The sequence below is a fragment of the Cynocephalus volans genome, chromosome 6 (genome assembly GCF_027409185.1).
Source record: "Cynocephalus volans isolate mCynVol1 chromosome 6, mCynVol1.pri, whole genome shotgun sequence".
Lineage (NCBI taxonomy): Eukaryota > Metazoa > Chordata > Mammalia > Dermoptera > Cynocephalidae > Cynocephalus > Cynocephalus volans.
The window spans coordinates 107,415,106-107,433,001 of NC_084465.1; the positions used below are offsets into that span (position 1 = coordinate 107,415,106).

The 17,896-nt window shown below is 41.1% G+C and overlaps 1 protein-coding gene across 1 annotated transcript in view; it reads right to left on the reverse strand.

Annotated features, from left to right (window-relative positions):
• SHISA9 (shisa family member 9) overlaps positions 1-17,896 on the reverse strand; it is a 284,010-nt gene that overhangs the window by 17,717 nt on the left and 248,397 nt on the right. The window contains exon 3 of the mRNA XM_063101327.1: positions 6,270-6,425. Within this exon, the coding sequence (XP_062957397.1) occupies positions 6,270-6,425 (156 nt within the window). The remainder of the gene's footprint in view (positions 1-6,269; positions 6,426-17,896) is intronic.

Here is a 17,896-nt window from a genome sequence, read left to right on the forward strand (position 1 = left end):
CAAAGAAAAACAATTAGTACCTTAATAAACCCCCTACCCTAAAAGAAGGGGGGTGGGTGGGGAGAAGGAGAATGGTGTCCCCAGACTTTCTTTTGCCTGGTTATGTCCGTCCTTCAGGTGCCAAAAATTGCTCTGGGAAAGACAGCATTCATTGTTTCATGGGAAGAACACAGGATTTGAGTCAGGCAATCGAGAATATGAGTCTTGGATCTGCCATTTACTAACAGTGTGACTTTGGGAAAAGTATTTAACTATACTGAGCCTCAGTTTCCCCATCTGCAAAACGTTGGGACTACTGCCTCCTTCAGATGTGTGCTGTTTGTGAGTTCAGTGAGTTGGTTGTACATATCTGTGGGGTACAGCGTTGAATATCAATACCTGTGTGCAATATGTGCTAAAAAATAAACAAATAAATAAAAAAGAAAGAAAGATATAACAATCACAATAATTTGTTGAACTTTCAAAAGGAGAGAATGGAACTGAGGCCAGCAGAGGTGAGAAAGGGGGAGGGGGTTTGTGAGAAACTGGTAAAGGGCCACAAAAAATGATCACATTGTATAATGATAAATATAGTAATTATCCTGATTTACCCTAACTTAAAAAAAATTAAACTAGTAGAGATCAACCCACAGCTGAGAGACTCATACATCTCTTACGGTTTTCATGCATAATTCCTACAGCAAGAGTGAAGAGGTAGTTCCTGCCACATCGAAATGCATTGTTGCTGTGGATTTAAAAAGTGCTATTGGAAAATGTAATGTGATTCTGTCAAAATAGTTAATCATTTTTCAGATAGCAACAGAGAAAATATTTTCGTAAAATTAAAATTTCGAATTCAAATGAAGGCAGATGATACTGTATCAATGATGCTGGTGCATCCTGTCTCTTTCTTATACTGGGTGGCAGGTTGCACTGAGCCATCTGAAGGGCACATGGTCAGGCTCCTTTGGTAGCCTAGGAATTCGGTTTTCAGAAACCTAGAGGAAAAACTGGACAAGGAGCCAACAGGGAGATAAATGCGAAGGTGCAGGCAACTTTCTGTTTGCAATGCTCATTGGGAACTACATTAAAGGGTGGTCTTTTCTCCGTTCTGGAGGCAGGAGTCATCCCTCTCTGAACCATCAGGTGATCCTTAGGGCTATTTTTGCAAATACTTCTGACTTGCAAACATGGACCTATGAAGAATCGCAGGGGTAGGTTCTTACACTGTAACCACCTATCGCATGGACAGCTCAGGCCAGGGAACTTGTGTGCCTAACTGAATTTTCAGGTTACATTTTGACTCAGTCTATAACAAGAGATACTTCTTGACTTCAGCCTCAGTGGGAAATATTTCTAAAATGTTTAAACCCATATTTATGCCTTAATAAGAAGAGTCAAATGAGAGAAACTGAATATTTCTTTGATGGATTGTAGTAACCCATACATCTGGGCATCAAACTTTATTGTCCAGACTATGGATGGGGAAAGAGGAGGTTTGGGCTAAATCTTTGCTGGTCCTTAGGACAGCTCAGAAAACCCATTTGTTGTTTGGTTGTTTGTTTGTTTTTATCAGATCCCAAATGTGACTTAATTTTCATGTATTTCTTTCCCATCATACTGGAGTGAAGAATACAGATCCAATTCTCCCTCCCTAAAAATGAAATTTGGACAATTGCATATTAATTAATGTATCTTGGAGATTAGAGGAAGAATATGACCATCAGATGACTCTGGTCTGGGATTAATATGCTGCAGCATTCACTGAGGGCTGACTATGTGCCAGCCTAAGCATTTTACTTGCTCTATCATTGAATCTTCCAAGTCATTAGCTGTGTGTTATTATTATCTCTGTTTTACAGATGGGGAAACTGAGACCTGAGGAGGTTAAGTAATTCCTGCAATTACTTGATAAATGTCTGAGCTAGGTCTCAAACTCAGTCCTGACTAATTGCAGGGGCCGTGCTACATTCTGCCATCTTGCTGATCATCTCAGCCTCCTGACTTGATGTGGTGCCCGCCACGTGGTGTTGTTCATTGGCTTTACCCACGTGGTGCTAGGTGCTGAAGATACATCGACAAATGGGATAAACTTGGTCTATAGCTCAATGTAACCTGCAGTCAAGGGACACCAGACTAAATGTTTGGACAATGAGTGAATTGAATGAATGATAATTCAACCCTATTACTCCTTCTTGAACAGAGTCCTATATGGCTTAGTCCCTCACATTTCCCTAGTGTGTGCTAATCTTTTGCCAATAGCTGGGCAGTGAATCACTTGGGAACAGAGACCATTCTGTAGTCACATGCTCAGATAGTACATGCCCAAATGCCTGAATTGTAGAGAGAAATGAGCTCTGTTTAAACATAAATGAGGGTAATTTCAACAAGCAAACAAAAATAGAATTTAAAAAATACAATAGAAAGGAAGGCAGGTTTGGTGAGGATTTGTCTCCAGAACAACCAAGAGTTACCATCTTTTTTTCAAACCGTTTCTTTCCTCAGAATTGGCAGTGAATGAATGGTGCATGTTTAATGGCCCACAGGTATTCTAATTAGAATGAGTGAAATTATTTAATCTTCTCATTTTAAAATTAGAATGGGACTTTGAGACTGTATAGTTCAGCTTCCTCATTTTTCACCAGAACAAGCGGCTGTTCAAGAGTTTCAGTGACCGGCTCAAAGTCATACAGCTAAGTAAGGTGAAACCCAGGGCCAAGACGAAACCTCTGATCACGCACCCGATGATCTGGCTATTAAAGCCTCCAAGAGAAGTTTATTTCCCAGAGGCATTTTTGAACTTTGCAGTTAACCCTGAAGGTTGTCTAACCCTCCCCTTATTCACTGGATTAAAATTTTTTAGAAAATGACTCTGGTTATCGGAGGTTGCTGAGTTTTCAACAGCAAACCATTTTTTAAACAACTTCTCTCCCGGGTGGTAATGATTTCATTAATGAAATGCATTTCATCATTCACACCATGATCACATTATGCCTTAATAAAGAACTCTTGAAAGAACATTTATTATGGGATTTGCATTTCATTTGTGCAGGCAGATGCTGAACTCCTGGGAGACTGATTGGGTCAAGCAGTCCCTCTGTCTGCTCCAAACTGTCCTTCTATTCACTAGAGACCGGGACCACTTGTGAACTCCCACAGCAGTCAGAAAGAAGAGTAAAGAAGTGGGGCACATCAACCATATTCAGGATCTGGGAGGGTTCCTCAAGTGAGATCCTTCAGGGTTTTCTAGGAGATATAAAGGTGCTTCCTTATAACCAAGCTATTCTTGATTCTTGTCAAAAACGAGCTCATTCATTTATTCACTCAATAAACATTTCAGGAGTTCCTGATTTGTGAAACAAAGGGTTACCCAAAGAGTGTTAAATAAGTTTTATACTGCAAATTTAATTCCAAATTCACTGCAGACATTTGCATATATAAGAGCCCTGTATAAATCCTGCAGAGAATCAAGGATGTTGGAATATCCATGTGTTATTTTTCTAGAGAGCTACGGGGTGTTGGGGAGGGAGACTCTGAGACTAAGTGGAAGAAATGAGTTGCATAGAATAGTGTGGCCAGTTCAAAAATAGAAAGGTATCTAAGCTGATGTGTTTTTTTTTTCTTTTTTTTTACATCTAGAGAAGAATCAAATATAACAGCAGACACTGTTTATCATCTAACTGCAGGGCTCAGAAGCGAAAGGACTCTACCAGATAGTGTATAAAGGCTTCCGCAGTTATGTTGGTGAAGACGCCCTAACACTAATTCTCCTAGGCAACAGCCCTCATCCCCTGTTAGTAATATCTGAGTATATTTGAACATGCTTAGGGCGCCTATGCTGTGCAAACATGCACCATGGAATAGAGGGAATCTATGGTCAAGGGGCATAAGGAGTTGAGTTGGGCATAGAAATTCAACATGAAACATGGGTAGCTAGTATATAAGGTCTTACAGGTCGTCGGATTTAGAAAAGCTTGTGTTAATCTGTATAACCTTGATATCATAAATTTGGCTCAAGCCCTGTTTGAGTGATTCCATCTGGGAGTCCTAGGAGACTGGAGAATGTGAATTTCTAAAGATAGACTTCTGGTACAAACACTTAGCACCTAGTATGAGCCTGGCCCTATGCTACACTTGTTTTGTGAATCTGATGTTTGTAAACTATGGTTACCACAAGCATCACAGACATGCACAGGGGGTTCTGGTGCTAGTTTATAAAAGAATTAGGATATTTCATACCTGCATCAATCAGCAACTATCTCCCATCCCATCTCTAATGAGCAGCTTGGCAGCAGGGACAGAAAAGAGGATAAGCAGTGGATAATAAAGGAAAGTACATGGTCTGTGGGGTCTTCTGCCTGCCCAAAGTTTTCCAGGAACCAAAAGTATGTGGGAATGAATAAATAAATAAATCTTAGAATACCTAAAGAGCTTTTACCAATAAAACAGAATCTCTCTCAAAGTGAATTGTTTCATTTTACTCTGGGGCTTCTGACAGTCAATTCTGCCAAGAAAGACAGGATTTCATACTTGAAAAGGAGAATGTTTAAAGACACTTAAAAAGAAGACCTTCCCATGAAATCTGAGCATGTTATGAGATGGGAATCAGAAAATGATTCACCCATGGAGATACTAGTAACAAGACAGTGGAGCTCTGGAGAAGGGAGATAATATATGCGTAATATATGTGGAAAGAATATTCTTTACTAGGCCATAATATGAGTCATTTTGTTTTACTCTCACAAGCACCTTTATGCCCATTTCACAGATTAGAAGACTGAGGCCTAAAGAAGGGTTAAGTGTTGCCCAAGACTCTTTCCAGCTCTCTAAGGAATAAACTCAGAGAAGGGACAGGTTCAGTGGAAAGCCTGGCTTGGAAATCCCTCCTCTGAAACAGGGAGGAAAAACTGAACTCACAGGACACAGTGATAAGGAAAGGAGAGAAATTTCCTCCTGGACTAAGAATGCATGGGAATGTAGAGAGAAAACATAGAGTTTAAGAGAAAGTTCAGAGCAAGCACTTTAGGTTTTCTGGACGTTGGGCTGATGGAATGGTTTTCATCAATGGCTTTCAGCCCTGGCTTCAGGTTAGAAACATCTGGAGAGCTCTTTGAAAATGCCCATGTGTGAACCCCATCCTCAACCAATTCAATTAAAATCTCTAGAATGAGACTGTGGCCTCAGTACGTTCCACCTGCTCTCCACCTAAGTCTACTAACGTGCATTTGCATGGGAGAACTACTGGCTTAGGGAAACCTGAGGTTGCCACCGCCAATCAGGACTCAGGACTCGCTAACTTTGCTGCGGCTGTTGCTTCTATCCAATAGAACTCTTCTAGGAGCAAACTGTTCAGGACCCTGGTCACTGTCAGGGTTACTGTGTCACATTCCCTCATGCAGGAGTAGGGGAATGGACTGGAGAACCGGGGAAGTAGTGGAAACATTGGCTCTGGACTGATAAAAACACAGGTTCAATTAGCTCTGTCACCTACCGCTGCTTAGTTTAGGGCAAGTTTAATTAGCCTCTTAGAGTCTCAATTTCCTGACCTGACAATTGGGGTAGTAATTGTGCCTTACTCTTTGGATTGCTGTGAGAAAATGAGTGTGTGTGTTAAGGGACTAAGGCAGTGTTTCACACTTGATAAGAACTCAGTTAGTAGTAGCACCCGGCTGCCTACCCCAGTGTACATGTACATCTTGAAGAGCAGAAGCTGCCTGGGGTAGGAATGTGCATTATTTACTGACTTCTCTGGATGAAGCGTGTTACCCACTAAAGGGCAAGGCATTCCTGAGACTGAGAGACCTGGCTTCTGTGCCGAGGTTCCCTGAGGATTCACTAGAGCAGATAGGGGATGATGAAGGGGTTGAAGTGTCAGATGGACCTAGTTAGCATCCAGGTCCTCCTCCCAGGAAATAGCCTTCACCCCACAGTTGCCCCTCGCCCAACCACCCTGCCCCACACAACAAGGTAGGACTTGATCTGGATCACAGACAGCAGCGGAGGAGCTCTGATCCTTAGTAACCTGGGTCCCAGATAGAGACCCAGAATATGATTGATACATATATAGATAGATATACAAATAGAGATACGGACAAAAAGAGCCAAAGAGAGAAAAAGAGACAGAGACAGAAAGACAGAGATAGATAGAGGTAGAAACAAAGAGAGACAAGAAAAAAGGGAGAGACAGAAAAAGGAATAGAAAAAACGTTGCAGAGGAAGATATCTAGAAGGAGCAGCAAAGTAGAGCAGAGAGAGGAGAAAGAAAACAGATCCGTTCAAGGGGCCCTTACCGACTGCCTTTAGGGAGGCGTACTTGTTGAGTTCTTTGCCCGGTGGCTGCTGTTCGTAGGGGTTAGAGATCTGGCCCAGATTGGGGTATGAATGTGGATGGCCCATCTGCTGGAGCAGAGGGGAGGTGGGCACCGCATTGTTCATCTGGGTGGCATCTGAAAGTAAAAAGACAGAGAAAGGTGGTCACAGATAGGGCAGAACCTTTACCCACTCCAACATCACCACATCCGGAGAGAGTGCAGATGCACAGGAAACAACTGACTCCGGAATCTCCATTGGAGAGCAATTGAGGACAGATGGGTGTTCTTCTGATATCACCTCAAAGGGCAAAGGATGTGTTCAGAACGTCTCCACCTGCCCTCTAAATTAACATGTTAAGGTCCTATGAGTGGAAGGGCTATTTTTGTTATCGAAAAGATACATGTACAAAAAAGATATAGATGTTATAGCCTTAATAATAGTCAAGGAAATGCAAGTCAGAAGAAAAATGAGAAGCCAGTCCTTTGCCAGGAGATTGGCAAACATTAAAAGTATTGACAGACTGATTGCAAAGATGTTGGGATCTGGGAAGCCTCATAAGCTGCTGGTGGATGTGCAATTTGCTACTTTACAGGAAGCAATCTGACACTATATACTGAAATTGAAAGTGCAGGTATATGTTGATCACACAATGCCACTTCTAGGGATTGAGCTTATGCAGATATAAGCATCAGAATGTAAAAATATTTGTCCAGAGATGTTTTTTGCATGATTGTTCATAAAATGAAAAAAAAAAAAACACAGAAACAATCGGAATTCCTACCAATATGAAAATTCTTAAATTACCACAATACATAGGATGTACATACATATGATGGAATATCATGTGACTGTTAGAAAAAAACGAATTAATTCTATATACATCAAACTGGATAGTTTCTTATGATTTGTACTGTTAAGGAGGAGAAGCTAGCTTCAAAGTAATACAAAAAATGTAGCATTTTTATTAAAGAAAATCTATGCATAATTTTTGTGTGCTGTGGTTTGCACAAGGCAGAAAAAAAATATGTAAAGGCATGCAAACTGAATATTGGCTACTGAAGGTGGATAAGATTCACAGGGAGAGAGGTTCAAGAAGCATGGTAGAAGATAGAAGGTACAAAGAGTGTGTTCCAGGCAGAGGAGACAGCACGAACAATAGCGTGAAGGAGGAGGGAACCTGGTGTGCTCAGGAACTGAAAGAACGCCTCTGGCCTCAAGCTATATGTGGCTGGAGAATACAGTGTGAGGAAAGTAAAACAAGGTGGGGCTGGAGAGGCTGGCGGGACCTAGTAGAACTTGTTAAGCATTCCCATCTTCATCCTGAGAGTGATGGGATGGATGGATAGGAGGCAAGAGTGAAATGGGAGACAGAGAGTCCAGGTGAGATAATGAAGACTCAGTTGGGCAGGAAATAGGGGTTCTCTCCAGCTACATGAGGCACATGTGTCGATCCAGGTACACATTGCAGTAGATGCTGGCAGTTACTTGGAAGGTCCCCATTACCTGACATAAGCATCCATTTCTCAGCTGCTGGGAATGTTGGTTGCTAACGGTTCACAGCTGCCCCTGGCATCCAGAGGGTTGCTCTCAGCTGATGGAGCCACCTCAGACTCAATGCCTGGGGTGGTCAGCTAACAATGCCATGCTGACAAAGACCAGCCCCTTGCCTGAAGGTAGGGATAACTTTATAGAATGGTGTATACTCCAGAGTTCACATGCATTGCGACAAGTTTAGAGCAGGAATCAGCAGACTTTCTGTAAGGGGCCAGATCACAAATACTTTAGGCTTTGCACGCCATACAGTTTCTGTTGCAACTATTCAACTTTGCCATTGTAGCATGAAAGCAGCACTAGACATTATGTAAATGAATAAACGTGGCTGTGTTCCAATAAAACTTTATTTATAAAAACAGGTGACATCAGATATGGCACAAGGGCCATAGTTCGAGAACTAGACTTTACCTGTGATCTTGTTCTTATGTGGCTCCTTTATTCTTCCTATAATATTTACTGTAAGTTATCATTGTTTGCTGTTCTGCATGTGTGTTTGTTTTTCGTGACATACTTCTTAGTGGAAAGCTACTGTTTTTGTTTATTCAAATCACCACTTCCTTTGGTACACTGTTCCAGCGTCATTGGAGTCATGTGATGAGGTGCCAATCATAGTAACTGTCTTAGTTTGTATTTCCCCAAAAGTCACTAAAATAAGGACTCAACTCCAAGCATATTTGGGAGGTGATCTCAAGAAATACTTGTGGCAAAAGGGTGGGGTACCAAGACAAGGAAGAAAAAGAAGCAAATAAAGAGTGCACTGCCAAACAAGCTGCAACTGTGGTGAACTGGAGTTTAATCCCACGCTGGAATTCTGGCAAATGGTATTGAGTGTATGCTTCAAAATTGTCACCCAAGAGCAAGGGAGCCCTTTAGTATTTATACACCAACTCCCATCAGTCATTGGTTGAGGGCTGCTTCTGGGAGACATGAATTCCTTAGCACTTGCAAACTGCCATGTTCACGGGCAGAGCAAGTGCTGGTGGCCAGACACATCCTTACTCAGCGAGGTAAGAGTTGAAAAGCAGGCAGGTATGCATCCAATTGGTAAAGGCACAAATGCTGCAGTAATTCACCCCTCTGGCCATTGAAGTGACCATGTGATCCAAATCCAACCAATCACAATACTTCCTTCTTCTCAGTGATTGGGCCAGAGGGGTGCATGTGATCTAGGCTGGGCCAATCAGAATTCTTCCATGAATTTTTCTACTTGGAACCATTGGAGTCAAGGAGCTAGGAGGCCATGAACTCAAGTGAGTTTGAACCTACTATGTGGAGAAAATATATCTTCACTATGAAAAAAATAAGGCTCATACCCACACAAAAGAAGCTGGGGGGATAGAGAAGCGTCTTTCTAAATACCTAGTATGCTTTGGGGTTCCTGTCACTTGCAGTGTAGGGTTCTGACTAATGCAACTATTGTCTGAATTCCCTCTGGGGACAGCTGGAACTGACCAGAGAGGAGGCTGCCCATGGGGCTACAGTGAAGAAGGCAAGCCCGAGGATTGCATGAAGACAGAAAAGGTATTGCCCCTCGGTTTTCTACAGAGCTGCAGTAGAAATGGTAAGCAACAAATGGGCCGAGTTATGCATAGAGAACGCCCAGAGACATTCATAAATAAACTAACTAGTGTCTCAGTGGCAGGTCTTCCCCCCCACCCCTGAAATAGATCCCAAACACTAGCCTGTCTGATTAAAGCGTTGACACTTCAAAGCCTATCATCCAGTATAAGTCCTTTCTCTCAAGTCTTGTCTCCCTAGATCCCAGACCTTACTCAATATGCCCAAATCCTGTTTCCAGGCCTGCTGGGGGAATGTTAAATGCTTCATTAAAGGGGAAAAAAAGTCTGTAGAGATGTTCCTCACAGAACATCTGGGGACAGCCTTTTATATTATTAAACAGGATCCTTAATATTCCATTATAAAGTATTTGCTTTTAGATTATTTCTTCCAAGTTCTGAGCTACCTCAAGGGCATCAAGTAGTTACTTAATATAAGCAAGCATGACCAAGAGGGCCCACCAAAGTGATCCCTCTCAAAAGAAGAAAGAAGCCTGCCCCAAAGTCATGTTTCCACTTTCACATTCAGAACCGCAGGAAGCAAATTTCTGGCAGTTTTAGATAGTCATTTTGTGTTAGCTTCCAGGCATTGAATATTCAGAAATATTAAAATCACCATCTCAGGGAAGCAATCAAGAATTATTAAACAGACATTTGTGGCTGGGTTCTTAAAATTCTATTTTCATTTTACTAGACAGGAAGATGAACCAGACCAGGCAGCGCAATCGCTCTGTGAGTTTTCCATGGATATATCCAGCTGAGGAGGAGAAACAAAAATGGAGATGGGACATGAAACCCAGTTTGGCATCCAAGAAAAGTAGAACAGTAGGGTGGGTGAAGGGCACAGAGTGGGTAAGATCTAGCAGAATCAGCAAATCCTGTCCTTGCCAAGATGAGAGAATAAATATGTGTGTGTATGTATATATGTGTGTATATATGTATATGTATGTATGTATTTACATGTATATATGTACAAAGGTACTTTTAAAAGTTCATGGAAAGATTCGTATTATCTTTTAATTCTATTTTTCCATGAACTTTTTGAAGTACCCTCATATGTCTATATACACACATATAATATGCATGATATATATATAATTTATTTTGCACAGCCATAACCATAAAATGAATCTAATAAGAGGTCTTGAACTCAGGAGAATGATTTCTCTTGCAGACATGCCTCAACCCCAGAGCTATCTAACCCACCCTTGTGGAAAGGTACTCCCTACCCAATGCCACAAGAAAACTTTCCCCACCTCAGGACAGTCTTGCAACTCGTCATGACACTTCAAAATACAAGGACTTGCTGTTCTGTGATACTGCATCCCATCGAGACCCTCAGTCACAGAAGCGGATGGTGACCTGTGCTGTCCTTCCTAAGACAGGAAAGGCACCTCATGTATCTAACAATCATTTTCAAAGGCAGTTAAGATACAATTACTCTAATTGGAAGCATCTGGCAGACTTGTGCCAAGGTAACCGCCATGTAAGTAACCTTATTATGCGGTATATCTTAGTCACTAAACAGAAATAAAATGGATGCAATTCAGATGGGGTCAATTAAGGTAAAAATGCTCAGCTACAAACACTCTAAGTATCTCCGTGCAGATGAGACAAACAACAGCTATTAGAAACTAGGCCAGTGCTGTGGATTGAATTGTGTCCCCCAAAGTCCAAGTATCAGAAACTTAACCCCCACTGTGACAATGTTAAGAGGGTGAGAAATCCTAATATGGTAACTAAATTGTGGGGCCTTGAAGAGGTGATTGGATTGTGAGAACCATGCTCAAGTGAATGGATTAATCCATTGACGGTTTAATTGTGGTCATGGTCATGGTTCTGAAAGCTTTCAAAGGAGGAGGGAGAAGTTAGATCTCTCTCTGCTCTGCCATTCTTGCCATGTGACACCAGATGTGTTCCCTGGACTTTGGACTTATCAGCTGCCAAAATTGTAAGCAATAAGTATTCTTTCTTTATAAATTACTCAGTTTCAGGTATTTCTGTTAATAGGCAACAGAAATGGACAATATGACCATTTGGCTCATCTTGGAGGAGATGATACAAATAAATCCTTCAAAGTATTTCACAAAGAAGAATAGCACAGAAAGGCACTGGGTGGTCAAACAGTGCTGTTTTGTGGAGCACAGATCACCTGCCAGACACTTGGTAAAGAACTTCTCACGCTTCATCTATCTCCTTTAATCCTCATGTCAACCCTATGAGGTAGTAATAAAGGGACAATATATATTTTTATTGGTTATGAATATTCATGAGATACAAAGCTGATTGTCTCCCCTTGTGCCTATGATGTGGGGGCCAGATTCATACTGGCTGTATACCCATAACCACAAATTGCATTTGTACCCTGTGTCCCCCACCCAATTATCCCCCAATCTTCCTCCCCTGACCCCCAACCCGCTCCACTTTGTAGCCCATAGAATGTTCTCTCTCTCTGCAAATCCAATGCACTACTGTGGTCTTTCATTCCTTCCTTCTTTCTCTCTTAGCTCCCATATATGAGTGAGTACATGCAATATTTATCCCTCTGAGCTTTGCTTATTTCACTCAACATAAGTTTCTCCAGGCTCATTGATTTTGTTGCAAATGGGAGTATTTCATTCTTTTTTTATGGCAGAGTAGCATTCCATAGTGTATATATACCACAGTTTCCTTATCCAATCATCCATTGATGGACATTTAGGTTGTTTCCATGTCTTGGCTGTTGTAAACAGAGCTGCAATGAACATGGGAGTGCAGGTATCCCTTTGACATGATGATTTCCAGTCCTCTGGGTATATACCCAGAAGTGTGATTGCTGGACATATGAAAAATCTATCTGTAGTTGTTTGAGAAACCTCCATACTGTTTTCCATAGTGGTTGTACTAATTTACTGTCCCACCAACAGTGTAGGAGTGTTCCCTTCTCTGCACACCTTCACCAGCATTTGTTATTCACTGACTTTTTAATTATAGCCAGCCTAACTGGAGTGAGGTGGTTTCTCAATGTAGTTTTAATTAGCATTTCCCTGATGACTAGTGATGTTGAGCATTTTTTCATGTACCTGTTGGCCATTAGTATGTCTTCCTTCGAAAAATGTCTATTCAGCTCCTTTGCCCATTTTTTAATTGGGTTATTTGGTTTTTTTTTTACTATATAATTGTTTGAGTTCCTTGTATATTATGGATATTAATCCCTTGTCAGATGCATAGTTAGCAAAACTTTTCTCCCACTGTAGGTTGTCGTTTCACTCTGTTGATAATTTCCTTTGCTGTGCAGAAGCTTTTTAGTTTGATATAGTCCCATTTGTTTATTTTTTCTTTTGCTTCTTGTGCTTTTGGGCTCCTGTTCATAAAGTCTGTGCCCAGACCTAGTTGCTGGAGTGTTTCACCTACATTTTCCCTTAGTAATTTTACAGTTTCAGGTCTTATACTTAAGTCTTTAAGCCATTTTGAGTTGATTTTAGTGTATGATGAGAGACGCATATCTAGTTTATCTAGACACTATATTTTTAAATAAACTTTTTATTGTAGAACAGTTTTAGATTTACAGAAATACTGAAAGGATAATACACAGAGTTCCCAATATATCCCAATATACTCCAGACCCAGTTTCCCTATTATTAACATATTATTATGCTACATTTGTTATAATTAATGAACAATGTTGATATATCACTATTTTATAGTAAAATTGTGTTTTATGAAAACAATTTATTGAGAAATATAAATAAAATGAAGAAGCATATACAATGTTTTTTTTAACACATTCTTTTTTAAAAAAAAATCAAAGTAATACATGCACATATGAACAAATACTACAGGACCAAATAACTTAAGGACATCAGTGGAATCACGTTTCTCCATTTCTATCTCCTATCCCACTCCTGGGGGCAAATTCCAGTACATTTTTCCACTCTTCCTTATTTCTGGGTTTAGCTTGTAGATCTAGAAATTATTCTTAAACTTCTGTTTCCTGACTTCAACATATATCGCTATTTTTCTATTAATAAAGCCCACACTTTAGGTTTCCTTAGTTTTTGCTTAAATGTCCTTTTCTCTGTTCCAGAATCTCATCCAGACGCCATATCAAATCTAGTCATGTCTCCTTAGGCTCCTCTTATCTGTGACCGTTCCTCAGACATTCCCTGTTTTTCATGACTTGGACAGTTTTGAGAAGCGCTGGTCAGGACATTCCTTGTGGGATGTCCCTGGAATGGAATTTGTCTCACATTTTTCTCATGACTAGATTGGGGTTATGGGTTTGGGGGAGGAAAGCCATAGAGATAAAATGACATTCTCATTGTAATACATCAAAGATACATGCTATACTGACTTATCACTATGGATGCTAATATTTATCAGCTGGAAGAATTGGTGTTGGTCGGATTTCTCCTGCATAAAATTACTCAGTTTTCCCCTCTTTCCACACTTTACTCTTTGGAAGGAAGTCACTATGTGCCATCCACACTTAAGGATTAGGGAATTACATTCTTCCTGCTTGAGTGGAGAGTGTCTACATAAACTATTTGGAATTCTTCGTGGGGGATTTGTCTCTTCTTCCTTGTTTATTTATTTATTTCACAGCAATGTGAACGCATGGCTATGTATTTTATACTTTAAATTATAATCCAATACTACATTATTTTCTTTTGTTGCTGAAACTGTTCCAGGTTTGGCCATCATAAACTATTTTAGTTGGCTCCTGTGTCCTTTTGACATATCCCATCATCTTTTAAATTTTTTGACCACTTCCTTACATTCTGGCAATACAAGGTTCTCCAGGCTCATCTTATATATCTCCTATCCTAGTCCAACAATCACCCATTTCTTCAAGGAGCCTCGTTCGTTTTATTGGAGAATGGTACCAGAAACCAGGATCTAGGTGCTACGTGTGCTCCTAGCTTCTAGTGCCTCTCAGCTGACAGAGTAAGGAGATCCATATGTGTATACTAACACGTGGACATACACGTATCTTTTACTATTTACATATGTAACTATCTGTATCTATAGTAACCTAGGCATAGATTCACCCTGACATTTCCAACTCCAACTCATTACCAAGTGGGTCATTCTAGCCTCCTCCTCTCCTTATCTCTAACCTCCTACCCCAACGATGGTAAAACCGAGCTCCCATCCTTCACTATCCATTTAGTTAATTATTCAATTCCAGTATACATTTATAGCAAAGCGGAATTATTAACTCATATCCCCATGGGAAACAACTTCATTAACTAGAATACAATGCTTAGGGACTATGTATTTTTCAAATTATTAATGTGTTTGTCTCTTTTTTTTTTTCTTCCTGAGTATATGAGCTTTTTCCCTGGATGGCCTATGACTTCCATATACCTGGTTAGGGCTTGGAAATTAGGACTTATTACAGAAGTAACACAAAGAAACACGATGAGGAGGAGGCTGTGGATGATGGTAATGATGGCGAAGGGAAAGACACACCTGTATACGTAATAAACACTCACAGGGGTTATGAGGTACCAGACACTATTCCTTATACTAACTAATCTCATTATTACAAGAACCCTCATGCGATACTATTATGAACCCAGTTTTGTAGAGGAGGAACCCAAGGCACAGAGAGGTTTTACCCAAATTCGCACCACTTGGAAGTGGCAGAAGAATGCCACTGAGAGAAGAATGGCTCTGCCATTCTTTGAGCCTGACAGTCTGACTCTAGAATCTGTTATCTTAGGCACTTCCTTACTGCCCCTGAGTTAATACAGTATTCAAAGTTATGACATTCAAAGATGATTTTGCAACCAGACAATAACAAAATTTTTAAGTCACACTATTATCTTTGGAAATTTTTTTTCCCTAAATTCCTTTATCAGCAGTCTTGAGCTTATCAAGGACCAGACTTGGTTGGCAAGACCACAGAGTTTTTACAAGGGTGTAACAGACAGGAAAAGGGATGGGACGTCTGACTGCTCTTATTCTGGGAGACTGTGAGAAGGAAAAGAAAGAAAAGAGATTAAGATCATGTCGCTCGCCTTTCTCTCTTTGGGCTTCAGATCCAGGGTTGGGGAGCGATGTTGGATGAACTGAGGGAAATGCTAGTGGCAGGGAACTTTTCTCCTGCTCCCCTGTTTGGGATTCTGGCAAGTGCTCAGGAGAAGAAGCTCTGGGCTGTCATGGGGTAGCTGAGCCAGTCAAGAAACACAGCAGTATGATCTGACCAAAAGATTGCCTCGTTGGCACTCCCCAGTGACTTGTAGACACCAGACAGCCTGAGAGCTGGTGTGTCACCAGAGAACCTGCCACTGCAGGGCAAGGGCTCCCACACAGTGATGTAGAGTGCGTTTCTTCTACTTCATCCTGTCCTCTTTTCTCTCCTAAGCAGATGGCTACCACAAGCCAACTCAGACAAAAGTCACATACTCAGAAAGGCCAAATAAAGAAGCACACTGACTCTCTAAGTATAAGCATTTAACCCCTGTTTCTCTAAGTATCACAATCTAGTTTCACAGATGAGGAAGCCAAAGCTCAGAGAGGTTAAGTGGCTTGCCCGAAATCACACAGCATGTTAGAACAGTATCAGGATTCAATCTCAGATTTGTCTGAATGCAAAACTGGTGTTTCCTCCACTAAGCTAGGCTGCCCCTAGCACGGATCATGAAGACACCGGAGGTTCAAATTGAGCCACCTCTGTGGAGAGAGGCTTTTCTGTCTTGAATACCTTCCTTCTTCCAGAAAAGTTTCCCAGTCAGATGAGAAAAGCCTGGCCAGATGTATGCATTTTGTTTCTTCTTTTATCCATAGAACAAAGCTTTCTGTTATAGCTGGAGAATAAGCAGGCCTCTCAGTCCTGGGAATACCCTGCTTCCTTGCGGAACCCACCTGTGATTTTGCCTCTCCGTCTTGGTCCATCCATCTATTCTTCCTTGTGTATTTTAGGATCTACGGTGTTCCATGTGTTGGGCTTGGTGGACAGTCCTACTTCTTATACCTCTTACTAACTGGAGAATCTCAGAACATTTTTATAGAGCTCCCAATACTCAAGAGGGACCATGTTTCTGCCTGTCTTGTGAGGGCACGTTGGTCCTGCCCATGGTCCTCCCTCAACTTCACTCCTTCCACTCTGTGCCACACAATACAGCCTCAGCAGTCTCTCTCTCTGCAGACAGCACCATCCAGGTGAAATAAAGATGGGCTTGTGAGTCAGTCCGTTTTAGATTCAAGTTCTGGCTCTTCGATATACCAACAACATCTTTGCTGTGTTAGAAAGTCTTCTAGGCTCTAAATCAGGGACCATAACAGCTTCCTTATGAGGTTGCTGTGAGGCTTAAAGTGTGCACAGCATGCATCATGCCTGAAGCATGGTAAGCATCCAGCATATGGTAGCTAGAGCTTTACTGCCTCCGATTGTCTACGAAACCAAGACAACACAATGGGGTGGCCATGAGAAGAAGAAGTTATTAGGTTTCCATAAGGCCCTCTCTGGGCTCAGAATGCTTGGACATATTCCAGATTATTCAGCTGCCTCAAAACTGGACCAATGAGAGGGAACAGTCAGGAGATGTCTCTGCAGGGGCCAATTGCACCAGTAATTCTCATAACCACAAAAAAAGGAGAATAGACATTCAGAAATCAGAGCAGTGCTCTGGCTTTAACTCTGTTTTCCTTTCTAACCTTTCCAGACCTTTATGCCTAGCAACCTTTTTAAGGGAAACCTGAAAATTACGGTTTGAAATACCATGTGAATTTTTCTCTGGTTATGAACAAGGGGGGAAAAAATCCAATCCCACTCAAAATTACTCTAAATTTGTCAAATGAGAACATAGCGGGGTAGGTTACTACCAGAAAAGGTTTATGTAGAAAGAGAATTAAATCCATCTTATTGATTCTTGGTGGCAGAGAGACCAGCAGGAATTTGCAATGGAGAAAAAAAATTACACATAGAATTGTAAAATCTTTGGTAAATAAGGCATTTGTGTTACTCAAGGGTTTATATGTTTAAGAATGCAAATTTTTTTGTTTGTTTTTTACCATTTAGCATGGAAATATTTTAAAACTAGAGTTGTTAAATATCTACTTAATGCTCACTTTTGGCCAGTTTTTATGGAGGCTCTGGGGGACAGAGGTTCATTTCAAAGTCTCAGGTTGTGCTCCAAGTAGGTGACAGTCTAGAGTAGGAGACAGATCCCTAACATGACAGGGACAAGTTGTGATCAGCATGGTGAGCGCTAGATGCAGCAAAACAGAGGTCCCTGCGAGAGCACAAGAGAGGGCCACCTAACCCAGTTTTAGAAGGTAGGGGACCTTCTTCATCTACATTCTGAAAGAGAGTATGAAAGACCACAAAAAGAGGAGGAGCTCAATTTCAATACGAAGTAGCATCGTGTAAATGTTCAAGAAACAACAATGTATGGTTATCACTTCTGGAACAGGACATCTCCAAGGCACTGCAACTCACCGTGGATGGCTCAGTGTCATCCTTATAAATACCAAAAGTTGTTTTATGCCCACAGCAACCATTTCAG